This window comes from Myotis myotis, unplaced genomic scaffold (assembly GCF_014108235.1).
Source record: "Myotis myotis isolate mMyoMyo1 unplaced genomic scaffold, mMyoMyo1.p scaffold_m19_p_9, whole genome shotgun sequence".
NCBI lineage: Eukaryota > Metazoa > Chordata > Mammalia > Chiroptera > Vespertilionidae > Myotis > Myotis myotis.
In genome coordinates, this window is record NW_023416401.1 from 59342764 (window position 1) to 59359983 (window position 17220).

Below are 17220 nucleotides of genomic sequence, written 5' to 3' on the forward strand. Positions count from 1 at the left end.
ATAAATCTTTATTGTTGAAAGTATTACATATGTCCCCCAAATATTGCATTTTTTTAAAATGGTAGAGATGTGTAGATTAAATATGGTATATCTATGCAATAGAAAACTATCCTATTAATAAAAGCCTATGTGGTTGTCACGCCCTCACGTCGTGACGCCCTCAGCAATCACTAGGAGGCTGCATGCACAGTGGGCACGAGGGGGGGGGGGTGCTTGACGGCTGCGTGTGCGGCGCAAAGGCGGGGCCCATGGCTCCACGTGGCGTGGAGGCGGGACCCCTGGCTCTGGCCTACCTCTTTAGGGCAATCCATTGAGGAGCCCAGGATGAGTGGGCAGGGCCTACCTCTTTGGGGTGATCAATTGTGAGGCTCCTGCACTCTAAGAGGATACAGGCCAGGCTGGGGGACCGCCCCCCCGCAAGTGCACAAATTTTGTGCACTGGGCCTCTAATTCAGCAATAAAAAGGAATGAATTACTGAAACATGCTGTAGTGGATTAATCTAAAAAACATTATGCTAAGTGAAAAAACCTGACACAAAAGACCACATATTGTATGATTTCATTTATGTAACATGTCTAGAAAAGACAAAATTTTAAAGACAAACTAGATTAGTGGTTGCCTGAGCCTGAGGTGAGAACAGGATTTCCTATAAATAGGCTAGAGGGAGGGATCTTACTGGGAGATGAAAATGTTCTAAACCCAATTTACAGTACTGGTTGGATTATTCAAATAAATTACTAAAAACCATTAAATTATATAGCTGAAATGGGTGAATTTTATGAAATATAAAATACATATCAATAAAGCTGTTAAAAATAGTTTTTAAGACATGATACAATGATATAATTTTGTTTTATAAGAATTATTCTTATATGGAATACATTCCCTTAAAATAGCTGATAAATAAAACATAAATGAAATCAGAAAATCAAAATATCCAGCATAAGTTACTAAAATAGGTCAACTAGTATCCTACTTTTCTACAAAATTAAGAAAACCATGTGGAACAAACCATTTAAACCTATCAGTAACTACTACTTCTAAACTTTCTCATTTACTATAGTAAAGCATGGATTGAAGGGTCTATGTAGGATATCTTATGAGCATACATAAAAATTTTCAAATGTAAGTCAAATTTTTAAAATACCATTACAGCAAAGTTTCTCTCTGTAAAACAATTAGTTGGTACTCAGGCCCAACTGACATCTGGTAATTTCAAATAATACTGGTAGAGCAAAAAATTTAGGCTAGCTTCTTAGAATGTATTATGCTGATAAAAAAAAAACATTAGATGTATTCACACATGAAAATGGCTATTGAGCCTAAAATTAATGCAAGACAGTCTAATGCAAAAAAGAATAAAATAAAAATGTAATGGAATATACACAATAAGAACCAAAGGTCACATATGCCCAAAAATATCCCCAAATTCATTTTGGGATATATCTCCAGAGATATATATGTTAAATAATATAGATCTTCATAAGAATATTTTATAATCCTATTTTATAATCAAAATTTAATAGTAAAATTTCTCTTTAGGAAAACTAATGTCTTTGACAATAATACTTTTTGGTGCTTCTTGTTGGATGTCATATTTGGAAGAGAGCTGTAAAACACTCCACTACCAACCTCCAAAGAACTAAAAATAGAACTAAAAGTAAATGAATAGGAAGCTCTTATAGATATTAACAACTGCCCACATTCAATTTGTTGAGTTAACTTATATCTGAGGACTATAGAGCTAAGTCTACCAACTAGCAATAAAGGCTTCTTCCCAGAGACTTACAAAAGCAGAATAACTCTGTATTAACTACGGGAAAATACCAGGGCAAATTATGTGGTTACTTTCTAAATCAGCGAAATAAGGAAGAGCATCAAATGTCTCTCTCAAGTCTTGCTCTTGCTCTCATGCTTTCTCTCCTTGCCTCCTTCCCCTCCCCATGTCCCTCCCTCCCTTCCACTGTCTCTAAAAATCAATGGGAAAAATATCCTCAGGTGAGGCTTAACAAAGAGAGAGAGAGAGATCAATGTGAGAGAAACACATGGATTGGTTGCTTCCTGCACACGCCCGGACTGGGCCAGGAATCAAACCAGCAGCCCTCAGGTGTGTGGGCCAATGCTCTAACCACTAGGCAATGCTGGCCAGGGCATAAAGCTCTCTGGTTTTTAAATAAAGTTTGAAGTAAAGTGGGAAGAACAAATAAACATGCTGAGTAAATTTTGTTTCATTTGAAAAAGGTTTACATATATAACTGCCATTTAAAAAAAATATAACCAACAAAAAGAATGAATCACAAATTCATAAGTACCAAAAGAGATAATGCTGAATCATCAGGAAAATCCAACATTCACAATATATCCAAATACACGGCAAGCTATATTATTTGACTACTTTTATATCCAAATTCAGACAGTGATTCTTTTTATTAACATTACTTAATCAATAAAAAATATCAAAGTCTACAAGAACAGATTTCATTATAAGAATCACCAATGGTCGGCTGGCATGGCTCAGTAGTTGAGTGTCGACCTATGAACCAAGAGGTTACAGTTAGATTCCCAATCAGAGCATATGTGGGTTCTGGGCTCGATCCCCAGTGTGGGGTGTGCAGAAGGCAGCCAATTAATGATTCTCTCTCACCATTTATGTTTCCAACTCCCTCTTCCTTCCTCTCTGAAATAATTTTTCAAAAAGAACCATCTATGTATTTTTCCACAAAGACTTCTGACTGAATATGCTCAGGAGGAAAAAATCTAAAAACCTATAAAATTAGAAAAATATTGGAATACCAAAGCTATGCCCCACTCCACCCCAAGTTCTAATCCAATCAAACAATGCCCAGGTGCTAAAAACTCAATTTTAGTGCTAAACTCTAGTTTTCATTTCTGACTTGTAAGTTACAGAAATGGAACCAATCAAAGAAAAATAGAAGTTTAATTCCCACCGCACGTACTTGTGGGCTGAACTGGGTTTTGTTTGTTTGCTCACAACTAACTCATGATTTAATTTAAAGCTGCTAAGTTTTAAGTGTGTTATTGGAAAGAAAATGAAACATAATGCTTTACAACATTATGAGTTAAATGAGTATACATGTAAATACACCAACATTATGCCTACAATATGATAAGCATTAAAAAAAAAAAGTAGCTATTATAGCTGGCAACTCTAATCTTAAAATCCACTATGATTTACTCCCCAGTTAAAAACTCTTTACTTCAGCCCTAACTGGTTTGGTTCAGTCGATGGAGTATCGGCCTGCGGACTGAAAGGTCCCAGGTTCAATTGGGGTCAAGGGCATGTACCTTGGTTGCGGGCACATCCCCAGTGGGGAGTGTGCAGGAGGCAGCTGGTCGATGTTTCTAGCTCTCTAGCCCTCTCCCTTCCTCTCTGTAAAAACCAATAAAATATATATTTTAAAAAAACCTCTTTACTTCAAGAAATCATGTTAAATTCTGCCAATTATTTTCCTACTTGAGTGGTAAACTGATGACATAAATGTGAACTTCTGTAGATAATAAACAATAAAGTCATAAATATAAATAAGCAGTTTAGATTCTACTCTGAAATATGAAGACTAACATGCTTTACTTTTGTTAATTATGAAATATTTGGCATTAATAATAGTTCCAAATTTGTAGGGAATAAACAGGAAGCTATAAAAACAGGGTTAGAGCAGTGTAGCAATGTGATTTAATTATTTATATTATCTTCCAGAGCTCAAATTTATAGAAAAATGAACTATTATAGAATACCCATGAATAGCTGTCAATTAAAATGAAGATATCAATTCTGATGCAGTATGACCATTTCAGAAATTTCTCTTCATCCTCATTAACCCCAAAGAAACCATCTGGAAGATATATCAGGACTACCTGTAAGGTCCTGCTATTAAAAAAGATCATGAGTTAAAGAGGAAGTAGGAAGTCTTCCAAAGTAGAAACAGAAGAATAGCACCTGACAACTATAAAATGTTTCATAATGCAGTTTCTAAGTAAACAAAAAGAACTTTGTCAGGCATGAATCTGTTCTTTGTGCTGCAGTCTCTAAAAATCAGATTCAGCCCGGCTGGCATGAGCATCGACCTATGAACCAGGTCAGTGTTTCATTCCCAGTCAGGGCACATGCCTGGGTTGTGGGCTCAATCCCCAGTGGGGGCATGCAGGAGGCAGCTAATCAATGATTCTCTCATTATTGATGTTCCTATCTCCCTCTTTCCCTCTCTGAAATCAATACAAATATATTTTTAAAAAGAAAGTATCTTTCTAAAAAAAAAAAAGAAAATTCACTTAGTACATGAAAAGTGATGGAAATATCTAAAGAGAATCCACTGAGAAGTAGTTTTATTAAGCATGCTAACTCTGCAGGCACAACTTGGGTGCTATCAAACTTTCAATTTATAGTTCATGTTTACTCCCTTTAACAAACACTAGGAAATCATAAACTGTAAGATATACCAGCATTCATATAATGAATTGGTTTTTTCATTATTATAACACAAAGGCATCTCTACATAAATAGAAGAGAGGTGGCAAATGAATTTCAGCTTGTATTGGCTGTCTGGTACAGTACTAATAAAGATTTCGAGTCAAATTTAAACTTAAACACACACTGCTACAGACAATAAACTATGTTTGCCATATGCCACCTTAACAGCTATCACTGGCCTAGAGAATAAATACTTTATAAATCAATTTATTACCCATAGGGACAACTGTGATTCAACTTTTATTTGGCTAGCCTTTCAACTTACAGAAAGACATCTAATTCATACAAACAATGCCCTAAAAGGAAAATGTTTTCAATTATCAATGTCTCTTTTTAAAAAGAAAATAATGGTGAAGCTTGTGTTGCTCAGTGGATTGATTGTCCCGTGCACCATACAGGTCGCTGGTTCGATTCTTGGGCAGGGCATATGCCTGGGTTGCAGGCTTGATCCACAGTAGGGGGCCTGCAGGAGGCAGCCAATCTATGTTTCTCTATCAATGTTTCTATCTTCCCTCACTCTCCCTTTTTCTCTTTCTAAAACAATCAATAAAAACATACTAAAAAAATTCCTTAAAGTAAAAATAAAAAGGAAACAATGTCTTAAATGTGAAAAGAATAATAAAAATTACATGCAGCACACTAGACTGGCTAATGTAAGGAGAAGCATCAGAAAGGATATATGCACCCCTATGTTCATAGCAGCACAATTCACCATAGCTAAGATTTGGAAACAGCCTGGGTGCCCATTGGCAGATGAGTGGATTAGAAAACTGTGGTACATATACACAATGGAATACTATGCTGCAGTAAAAAAAAGGGAACTCTTGCCTTTTGCAACAGCATGGATGGAACTGGAGAGCATTATGCTAAGTGAAAAAAGCCAGTCAGAGAAAGATAAATACCACATGATCTCACTCATTTGTGGATTACAGAGAACAACATAGACTGATGAAAAGGGACAGACCCAAAGACTGAGAAACAGCGATCAGGCTATCAATCCCCAGAAGGAAAGTAGGGGAGGGCGGGGGTAAGGGGAAGAGATCAACCGAAGGACTTGTATACATGTATAGAAGCCAAACCAATGGGCACGGACAACAGGAGGATGGGAGCATGAGTGTGTGTGTGGGGGGGAGGTTGGGGGTTAATAGGGGGGATGAGGACACATTTGTAATACCTTAACTAATAATAAAAAAAAAAAAAAAAAGAAAGAAAAAAAAAAAAAGAAGAATCATTAATGACCCTATACAAAAAGCGATTACTTACTTTCTGAACATGTAGCTTCACCATTGGTAACAACTTCAGATTCTAACTGCAGCCCATCAAGACAAACTGACAAGTCTCCTATTGTCTCTGTTGGTTCTTTGTCACCTACAAGCTGTAAAGTCACAACTACTTTCTCAACTGGAAGAGAATAAATTACAGAACAAATGGTCATTTTTTTTCTTTAAGTCATCTTAACTTAAAAACTTAATGTCAGGAAAAAAATCTACATATTGATTATTTTTCCCTTTAAGTCATCTTAACTGTTAAAAACAATGTGAAAAAAAATCACATATGTGTATATACATTGTTTTAATATTCTTCACTCAGGGTTTCAGATCTTATGACACCAAAACATTTTAAAATTAGAATTTGCTAACACTTAATAACATAAAATGCTAAATAGTGAGGAAATTTTGTCCAGTAAGTGTGGCTCAGTGACTGAGCATCAACCTAGGAACCAGGAGGTCACAGTTTGATTCCCGGTCAGGGCACATGCTCGGGTTTTGAGCTTGATCCCCAGTGTAGGGCATCTCTCATCATTGATGTTTCTATCTCTCTCCCTCTCTCTTTGAAATCAATAAAAATATATTTTAAAAATAAAATAAATGAGGAAGTTTTTAAAATGAGCATTTGGAAAAGAAAATCTATCAAAATATTAACATTTGTCTCTCTGACGTTGGGATTGTTTTTTTCCTTCATCTCTGCTCTGTATTTTATAGTTTTCCATAATTGAGTATGCAGTACTTTAATAAATATCTATTAAATAAGTGAATATTTATTTAAGACTTTGAATACAAAAGGAATGGCCAAACCAAGGTTACTCAGAATGCTTTAAATAATTCAAGATTCTTCTCCCTGTTAATAATTAAAAATAGTGAACATAATCATTCTGGATGTTTGGCATATGAATTTCCTGAAGAAAAAAGAAACTGAGCATAATTTCTATTACTTTTACATACATACGTTTCATATTGTTTGACTTTAATGTTTCATAGATATCTAGTGCAGCAGTTCCCAATAAAACATCAGATTTCAGTGTCTGGTGACTCCACACGCGAAAATGTAATTTACTCATAGGGGTGACGATACTAAAAATGAAGGTGAAAAAAACTTTTTCATTAAATATCACAATGGAATGCTACATAAATTACAATTAAGTTTTAATGTCTACAATCCTACTGTGCCCCTCATAGTTTACTGTATAACTAATATTGCCTATATTCCATAACCTTATGAAAAACACCTGGATGTTACATGCTTGCATGATCATTTTCCCTTGTAAATGAACTATAGTGGCAACTTCATCCATGCACTGTCAACAAAAGTGAAACTGCTCATCATGCTATAAATTTGGAAAACTAGTTTTAGTAGTATAAAAAAGTGAACTTATAAACTAAATCCTTATTTTACTTCATGTAGTGTGCTCAACTTGAGATTACTTCATTTAATCTTCAAAGCAACCCTATGAGATGGGGTTTAGCATGTTCATCTTCAGATATAGAAACTCCCATTTAGAAGGTTAAGCACATTGCCCAATATCATACAGCCAGTCAGTGGCAGACTGTAATCTGAACAAGGCCTATCATTAAAATATATATTAAAAAGTTCCTCAGTCAACTTTATAATGATTTCAGGATTATGATACCTTACATTTCACACTGCTGAAGACAAATTGTCCAGGACAACTGTCAAATATAGACTCACTCATGCCATGCTAAAGGCCAATAACAAATGCTATCTGTAATGGTAATTTCCAAAGCAAACCTTGGGAAATTTGTATTTATAATAAATTATATTCAAACTATTTGTCATCAATTAGAAAACAGGAACACTATAAAATCTACCATAGTCCTATGGTTCAAAGCTAGGAAGACAAAATCTTGAAAGCTTTTAATATACCTCATTCTCTCTAAATCTTGATCAAATTTTGGGGAACAAATAAACACTCTTCTCCTTAGAAGTCCACCTAATGCCTATAACCCCATCATCATATTTCTACCACCATTTTAATAGTAGCAGGTAGTATTTAAAGCAAACTAAAATATTTTCACTTAATATTGCCTCTCTTTTTTGGTTGTGGTGGTAGTAGTGTGTGTGTAGGGGTATAATATAATGTATTAATTCTCTTAAAAATTCTCAAATGTTACTTTCAGGAAAACATATAGTATATACAGGGTGCCCCCAAATGTGTATACACCCTTTACAGCTGATAGCTCAATTGATGTTTCTTTCTTTTCAGATTTATTATTGGCATTAATAATTATTCAAAGTGTGTATACATTTTGGGGGGCACCCTGCAGTAAGAAAACATTTCTCTATTAGTCATCTGGGAAATCATAATGGAGATGGAATACAAGAACAGATAAATTTAATATTACTTTAATTTGAGAGGATAAAGTATACTGTCAAAGATGGTCTTATCTTAATTATTTCAATTCAACTCTAGAGAAGTCTGAAAAGTCTGCTAGCATAACAATGGAAGCTGTGTTAAAATCACAAGCCAATCTGCTGCAAATTAAAAATTCAGGAGAACATGAGCTATGTGTTCCCTAAACATCTGGGCTAAATAACAGTACTACCATATGGTACTACTTCAAAAGTTTCTTTTTTCTTAATGTTTTAAGCACTGAGTTCATGTCATTATCAGCTTAAGAGTCTCAAAGTATGTATGTATGTAGTGAGCACAGATAGCAGTTGGTAGAAAGTTGATGAGCATTCAGTCTATTATTCATTATAGAGGTTGTGACATTTTATAGATTTCATTTCATTTTTGTGAAAATTTTACTCATATACTGTTTAATTTAGATTCAATCTCTAACGAGCCACTAATTAAAAACAAAGTCTAAGAAATATTAATATTGAAATGAATACAAATGTGGATCATTACAATACTTCTTTCTGTAAATAGGCCTCAAAATGATCTTGAATAAATTTGTGAATTTCACTCGATCAAAATTATCATGAAGTACATTAAGGTGCCTCAGATCTTCAAAAATCCTTGTTAAAGAATAATATAGGTAATAAAGATTAAAGTAAAAAGAATAAATAGGCATATTCAATTTGCTTTGTTTTACTAGGAATAAATACTATCCACATAAGCATGTATCATGTGAAGAAAAGAGCTTTTAGTTTCAAATGTCTCATCTGACCATTTAGAAAAACTTTTTTTAAAGTCACTGGTTTACTTCTTTGAGGGGAAAAAAACCAAGAAATCCAAATGTTAGGTAATGAAAGCAATTTGTGTACTATTAGGTACTAGAGGCCCGGTACATGAAATTCGTGCACTTGGCCCGGCCTGCGCCCTCTTGGACATCTTTAGCGCTACCACAGAGGCGGGAAAGGCTCCTGCCACTGCCGCTGCACTCACCAGTTAGCTCGGCTTCTGGCTGAGTGGCACTCCCCTTGTGGGAGCACACTGACCACCAGGGGGCAGCTCCTGTGTGGAGCATCTGCCCCCTGGTGGTCAGTGCGCATCATAGTGACTGGTTGTTCCGCTGTTTGGTCAATTTGCATATTAGCCTTTTATTATTTAGGATGTGACAACTAGTTACATTTAAACTACATTTTTATATACATTTGGTCCCCAAACCAAATATTTTAAAATCCATTTGTTGAGCTGGCTTGGTGTGGTTCAGTGGTTGAATGTCAACCCATGAACAGGATGCCATGGTTTGATTCCCAGTCAGGGAACATGCCTGGTTATGGGCTTGATCCCCAGAAGGGGGAGTGCAGGAGGCAGCCAATCAATGAGTCTCTATCATCATTGATGTTTCTCTCTCTTTCTCTTCCTTCCTCTCTCTGAAATCAATGAAAACATTTTTTTAATCCATTTGTTGATAAATCATATGAAAAAAGCCTAATACGCAAATGTCCCCTCGACAGGAAGTTCAACAGGGAGCGGGCCCCCCCCCCCGCCCCCCCGACCAGCCCGGCCCCTGATTGCCCCTCCCCACCCCAATCAGGGGCCAGGCTGGCAGGACAACCTCCTGCATCCCCTCCCCCCAGCCCGGCCCCAATCGGGCGGGCCAGCCAGACCCACCCATATACAAATTCATGCACTGGGCCTCTAGTTTAACCTATAATTTCCTTCAATGAGTGCTCAAAACCAACATTTGAGGCTTTGTCAATAGTGTTGAAATTGAGCTACATCCTACATCTATGAATTAATATTGGAGAGAACACTAATATATAAACATATGCACATGAATATATATTGTAACAGTGTCTAACAGCACAACATTAGAAACCAACTGATCAATAGGGAACTAGTAAAATAAGTGATAGTCCATTCATACTCAGGAATATTATGTAGCTATATAAGGGAAGTCAGACCTCTATGTACTCAGCTAAAAATATACCCATGTTATGTGAACTAGGTATAAAAACAAAGTTGTAGAAGAAAACATATAGTATAATTTTTTTAAAGGAAGAAATTCCCTGTGTAGGTACTATGTGAGCATCATAATAAAACAAAACTATCTTTTAAAATTAAATTAAAAAATAAAGTGAGCTACTCGTAGCCCTCTATTTCAAACCCTAACTTAAGTAAACAGCTATTAAGAATGGCCATGACCATGGGTTCCCCCAGCTGTTATTCAGGGGCAATAGCGATAGCATCATCAATTAAACTGGAGAAAGTAAAGGAGAGACTAGAAAAACAGAAATATCTAAAGAGAAACAAAAAGGGAACTAGAGGAAGGAGTCCTAGGATGGGGGAAAAAGAAAAAGATGAAAGAGAGGAAAGAAGCAAAGAAAACAAGTGAAACCTTTTTAAAGCTGCATTTCTCAGCTACTAAACAAAATATACTATAGAAAATACTTTCAAACCTACACTGTAAGGGGTTGCTTCCATTTGGGACTGTTTGTATTGTTACATTTTTCTGTCTTCTTTGACTGTCCATCTACTGTAACTTCCACATAAGGACTTGGTCCAAACCAATTCTTTTTATTTTCTTTAAGTTTTGCTGAAATGACTAAAAGAAAAGAAAAAACATTTCAATATTTGAGTTGACAGTTTGATAGTTCATCTTCAAATCACTTTACTTTCATAAAGGTTATTTAAGCATTATTACTTTTACTCAGAGGAGCAGGCTTACTCTAATATTTACTAATTTTATTCACTCATGAATATTTTCTCCCATTCCAGTAAATTAATATAGGACTTCCCCACACCATCCACCCAAACTCCCATCAGTATCATTGGTATAGTAGCCCACTATCATTATCAATCAACCCAGAACTCTGAGGTCAATTAAATAGTGTACTATAGTCCGGCCAGTGTGGCTCAGTGGTTGAGCATCGACCTATAAACCAGGAGGTCATATGCCTGGGTTTCGGCTCAATCCACAGTAGGGGGCATTCAGAAGGCAGCAGATTACTGATTCTCTCTCATCATTGATGTTTCTCTCTCTCTCTCCCTCTTCCTTCTCTCTGAAATTAAAAAAAAAAAATTTAAAAAGCGTTTCTCCCCTCCACTCCCCCAAAAAAAGTATACTGATAAACTTGGTCAACAAATATTTAAATGTCTACCATGTGTCAGATATTGCTCTAAACTGTGGATAGAGCAGTTTACAATAGAAAAGGCATTGGCTCTCAAGAAAATGAGATCCTAGTTAGAGAAAAATCCTTGTGACGAAAAACAAACTAATGTGGCAGAATGGCTTGATAGTAAGGAAGACCTCTGAGGAAGTACTTTTACAAAGCATCTAAATGGCAAGGAGCTAGGCATGTGAAGACTGGAATTGTGAACAGAGTTTGGCATATCCAAGGAAAAGTACAGCAAGTGGGAAGAATAGTAAATGAAATCACATTAGGGTGTTAAGCCAAGATAAGGAATTTGGATTTTATTTAAGCATGCTGGAAAGCCACTAGAAGAACAGTTATAAACTAGGATTACTTTTAGCATCTCATAGATCTCATTATATTTGCAAGAGCTTCCTACATTGTGCATCTTGAGATACTGACTCCTTAGCTTTAACCCTTGAGTTAGTCACTTTTGCCATAAATAGCCCTGTCCAAGCCCCTTGGATGGTACAACAAATATATGCCAGTCTAGCAGAGCACCCCATGGTTTCCACAAGTAACAACGCATTGCTTCCGTACAAACTAGGTGATCATAGCCAAGGAAATACTCTACCCCCTGGGTATCTACTCTAGCAGAGAAGTTTAGAGTAGCAGTCACCAACCAGTGGTCCGCAGACCACTGATGGTCTGTCAGGTCTGAAAGGTTGGCGACCACTGGTTTAGAGAATGCCACTGCCCATCAAGGTGAAGGGACCGTTTGTAGATGCTAGCAAAGTTTGTATAGCAGCTACCCAAGAAGCTCAATATACAGTACAAATCACAGCTAGTCTGAGCATCCTAGCAGGCATAGTTCCAGATGGCAGCCCTGAATCTCTTGACTTCACACAGATCTGATAATTCTGTCCTTTTGTGTTTCTGTGCCTTTTTTTTTTAATATATATTTTATTGACCTTTTACAGAGAGGAAGGGAGAGAGATAGAGAGTTAGAAACATCAATGAGAGAGAAACATCGACCAGCTGCCTCCTGCACACCGCCCAGTGGGGATATGCCTGCAACCAAGGTACAGGCCCCTAACCGGAATCGAACCTGGGACCCTTCAGTCCGCAGGCCGACGCTCTATCCACTGAGCCAAACCGGTTACGGCTTCTGTGCCTTTTTGGTAGCATTCCAACTAGCCATAGACTTACTATTCTAATGATGTATGCACATTCAATAAAGTAGAACTTCATCATTATTTTGAAATGCTTTTTATAATGAAGTTCAATCTAATTTGAAATCAATATGCATTAAAAAAAAAAAAAAAAAAAGGCCCAGCTGCAGTGGCTCAGTGGTTAAGCATTGACCTATGACCCAGGAGGTCACGGTTCGATTCCCAGTCAGGGTACATGCCCAGGTTGCGGGCTCGATCCCCAGTCTGGGGGGTGTTTAGGGGGTAACTGATCAATGATTCTCTCTCATCACTGATGTTTCTATCTCTCTTCCTCTCTGAAATCAATAAAAATATATTTAAAAAAAGAAGGAAAAGCTATAAGAGATACTGCCAGAAAGGGAGGCAGTAAGGAGCCACTGAGGACATTTAAGTAATAGAGTACTATTCAACAAATTTACTGGGTGCCTGTAACACATCAGGTATTATTATGGGCACTGAGGAAACAGATGATCAGATTAACACTCAAACATCATTCTTCTGCTGTGGGAAAAATAAGTTAAAGGGAGACAAAAGTAGGGGATAGAGGCTAATAGAGTCATTTTAATCAAGAAATAGATGGTGGTTGCCCTGGCCAGTTTTCTCAGTGGTCAGAATGTTGGCCTTGGGACCCAAGGGTCTGGATTCAATTCCACCTTGGTTACAAGTTCCCCAGCCCTAGTAGGGGTGAGTGCAGGAGGCAGCCAATTGATGTGTTTCTCTCACACAGATGTTTCTCTTTGTCTTCCTCCTCCCTCCCTTCCACACTCTCTCTAGAAATCAATGGAAAAAATATCCGCTGTGGGGATTAAAAAAAAAATTTGAAAGTGGTTTGGACTAGGGTGGTGAACATGGATATGGGGAAAAATAACTACTTCCTAAGGAGAACCAATAGGATTAGATTGCATGTGGAAGTCGGGAAAAGAAGCAACAAGGATAACTCCCAGGTTTCTGGCATGAGTAGCTGGAGAGAAGATGGTATCATTTAATAATATGGAAAAGAACATGATTGAGGAGAGTGGAATGGGCAAGAAATCAAGAGTTTAATAATGAGTGTATAAAATTTGAGATGCTATGGGACATCTAAGGGGAAACACTAAGTAAGAAGTATTTTTCAGAACAGAATAGTATAATCAAGTGGAGACCAGACCCACCTCTGATTAATGTGTACTATAAAGCTCAAGTACTTAATACAGAACCAAATTCAATCATAGGATTGCCACAGAAAAATACAAAATTCCTATTTTTAATTCGTTTATAGTCTGAGAAAAGAGGAAACAAGCCCAAACAATTATGCAAAAATATTACGTTTCTGGGGGCTCTTGTGGTCCTCTGAAACTAATTAAATCTAGAACAAAGAGCAACTGCAGACCTGATAGGAAGAAAATATTCTGCCCTTAATGGCTTTTTAGGGTTCAAACTTTTTTTTTTTTTTTTAATATATTTTATTGATTTTTTACAGAGAGGAAGGGAGAGAGATAGAGAGTTAGAAACATCGATGAGAGAGAAACATCGATCAGCTGCCTCCTGCACATCTCCTACTGGGGATATGCCCGCAACCCAGGTACATGCCCTTGACCGGAATCGAACCTGGGACCTTTCAGTCCACAGGCCAACGCTCTATCCACTGAGCCAAACCGGTTTCGGCTAGGGTTCAAACTTTTGAAAGCTATTTTGCCACATAACACCACCCAATCTCACAAAGTCATTTCAGGAAACTTTAAATGGGTAAATGAAAGAGGAAGGAAACTAACATCAACTATTAGAATTTACGGTGTGTATGATGCTTATTGTCATTCCAATACTCATCATGACTATTCTGTGAGATAGGTATTATCATCTTAATTTTTAAAATATATTTTATTGATTTCAGAGAGGAAGGGAAAGGGAGAGAGAGATAGAAACATCAATGATGAGAGATAATCATTGATCTTGCATGCCCCACACTGAGGATTGAGCCTGCAACTAGGCCATGTATCCTGACCAGGAATCGAACCCTAACCTCCTGGTTCATAGATCCATGCTCAAACACTGAGCCACGCTGGCCGGGCATCATCTTAATTTTAGAGAATCTCAATGATTCCCTAATGCCAGCAAAATTAAGTTTTAACTCTCCTGGGGCATTTTATATTGTTTACTATGTACTCTCAGCCTCCTCCAATACCAAATCCCACCCAGCCCGTAGTATTCTAACCACCAGTAACTGTTTGCTGTTCCTCACAAAGGCCATGCACTTTCATGCCTCTATGTGCTACACCCACCCTTTTCCACCCAATAAAATCCTACTTCTTAAAAGACAAACGCCCCCTTCTCTTTGATTGAATACTTCTTTAAATCTAAGAAGTTAATTGTTCCTGCCTCTATGCTTCCATAGCATTTTCATATTTATATATGTCTCCTACAGCTTTTCATTTCTAGTTTTTTAGTAAATGTATTACGTAGTTTATATTTGGTTTAATTCACCCTATAATAACCTTCATGGCAAGGATGTAGCTAGTCTTTATCACTCCTATAGCACTTAGTGATTTAAACCTGAGAAACATTTAAAACATTTGTTGAACCAAATGATTAGTCATAGTAGAAAACAAGTTTCCCTGCTTTATAGTCTCAGTCTCTCTCTCTCTCTCTCTCTCTCTCTCTCTCTCTCTCTCTCTCTCTCTCCTCTCTCTCTCTCTCTCTCTCTCTCACACACACACACACACACACACACACACACACACACACACAATATTAGTGTTCTTCTGATCCTTCTGTTCTGAAGGTCAGGGCTTTGAATTAATTTCAGTCCTTCACCTTACTTCTCTGGTGCAAAATAAAAACTTTGATAATTTAAATATATATAAAAAAAGTGACTCCAATTTATCTAACATATTTTGGCAACCAGGAGACTATTGAGAACAGAGTAAAATAAGTAAGGGTGCTGAGACCAGTAAATTAGCCTTATGATGGGCTGATAAGAGATGAAACCAGTTAGGCAAGGGCTACCTCTATGGGTCAGAAGTCATGACAGGCCTCTGTGGCAAAACTATGTCTTAAATATGAAGGACCAAGCAATCAGAGCTAAATACATGGTAGTCTAGTAAATTTGGGGAAATACAATAATATTTAATTCCAATTAGTAATAACTAAAATCAAGATGGTTTCTCTTCCTCAGATGATGAGTTATGAGTAAAGACTGAGACTAAGAAATGTCTAGAAAATACCGAAGTACTTACTTTGCCAACATAGTATAATGTGTGCATATAGCAAACATCAAATAATACACAGATAAATTTAGTATAGCTGAGGTTATATATAGAACATAATTAAACAGGAAATGACTAGAGAAAGGATGTAAGAAAACAGATTTACATCCCAGATAAGGGACCCACACAACAGGATTAGAGAAAAAGTACATGATCCAGGAAATGAAAAGTAAAAATCAGCAGAATCTAATATGGACAGGGATATAAAGGATAATGGAAAAAGAGGTAAGAAAATTTTAAATATGTGATCCAACAAGTTAGTCTTTTGATAGTAATGTTTATACTTACATTCTGGCCATAAATTAAACTTTTACAATAAATATTAATGGTCTTTCCCAAAACAGTACCATTCTTACCAGTCATTTTGGCTCCTTTTTAAAATCCTACCTAATAATAGAGAAACATGGTAATTAACCGTAACTTCGCTACCCTTCCCATTGGCTAATCAGCAAGATATGCAAATTAACTGCCAGCCAAGATGGTGGCCAGCAGCCAGGCAGCTGAAGCAAACAGGAGGCTTGTTTGCTCCAGTGATGGAGGAAGCCAAGATTCCCCGCCTGCCGCAGCCCAGCTCTGAGCTCCGGATGAAACAATGTTGCAATTATAGAACCTAAACAAACCCCAGGTACCTGCTTTCAGCCAGCGGGGCCTCAGAGCTCAGAGCGGCCAGTGATGGCAACAGAGTTTCAATTATAGAATCTAAACAAACCCAGGTACCTGCTTTCAGCCAGCAACAGACTCAGAGCTGGAGCCGGCTCTCAGCTCCAGTGACAGCTATAGAAGGTAAATAAATCCCAGAATAAAAAAAAAAAGAAAAAAGGAGAGGTTGGGAGCTTCAGTCGCCCACCAGCCTGAAAACAGCCCTCAGCCCTTCACCCAGACTGGCCAGGCACCCCAGTGGGGACCCCCACCCTGAAGGGGGTGTGACCAGCTGCAAACAGCCATCAGCCCCTCATCCAGGCTGGCCAGGTACCCAAGCAGGACCCTCACCCTGATCCGGGACACCCTTCAGGGCAAACCAGCCAGCCCCCACCCATGCACCAGGCCTCTATCCTATACAGTAAATGGGTAATATGCAAACTGATCCTAACAGCAGAAGGACTGGGAATGACTGATCACTATGACACACACTGACCATCAGGGGGCAGACGCTCAATGTAGAGCTGCCCTCTGGTGGTCAGGGCGCTCTCACATGGGAGGAGCTCTGCTCAGCCACAAGCCAGGCTGATGGCTGCCAGTACAGCGGTGGTGGTGGGAGCCTCTCCTGCCTCCTCAGCAGCGCTAAGGATGCCCGACTGCAACTTAGGCCTGCTCCCCGCTGGCAAGTGGACATCCCCCGAGGGCTGCCGGGCTGCCAGAGGGATGTCTGATTGCCATCTTAGGCCCAATCCCCCGGGGAGTGGGCCTAAGCTGGCAAGATGGTCATCCCCTGAGGGGTCCCAGATTGCGAGAGGGCACAAGCCGGGCTGAGGGACACCCCCCATGCACAAATTTTTGTGCACTGGGCCTCTA

The 17220-nt window shown here is 38.0% G+C and overlaps 1 protein-coding gene across 12 annotated transcripts in view; it reads right to left on the bottom strand.

Annotated features, from left to right (window-relative positions):
• The window catches only part of ITCH (itchy E3 ubiquitin protein ligase), a 128071-nt gene that overhangs the window by 72460 nt on the left and 38391 nt on the right, over positions 1-17220 (bottom strand). For 9 of the 12 annotated variants that reach the window (XM_036322861.1, XM_036322860.1, XM_036322859.1 and 6 more), the window contains 4 exons: positions 10585-10726; positions 6717-6841; positions 5754-5891; positions 2496-2534 (listed from right to left, as the gene is read on the bottom strand). In XM_036322861.1, the coding sequence (XP_036178754.1) occupies positions 2496-2534; positions 5754-5891; positions 6717-6841; positions 10585-10726 (444 nt within the window). Of the gene's footprint in view, positions 1-2495; positions 2535-5753; positions 5892-6716; positions 6842-10584; positions 10727-17220 lie in introns of those variants that run through there. The other 3 variants (XM_036322858.1, XM_036322857.1, XM_036322863.1) reach the window with 2 other exon arrangements.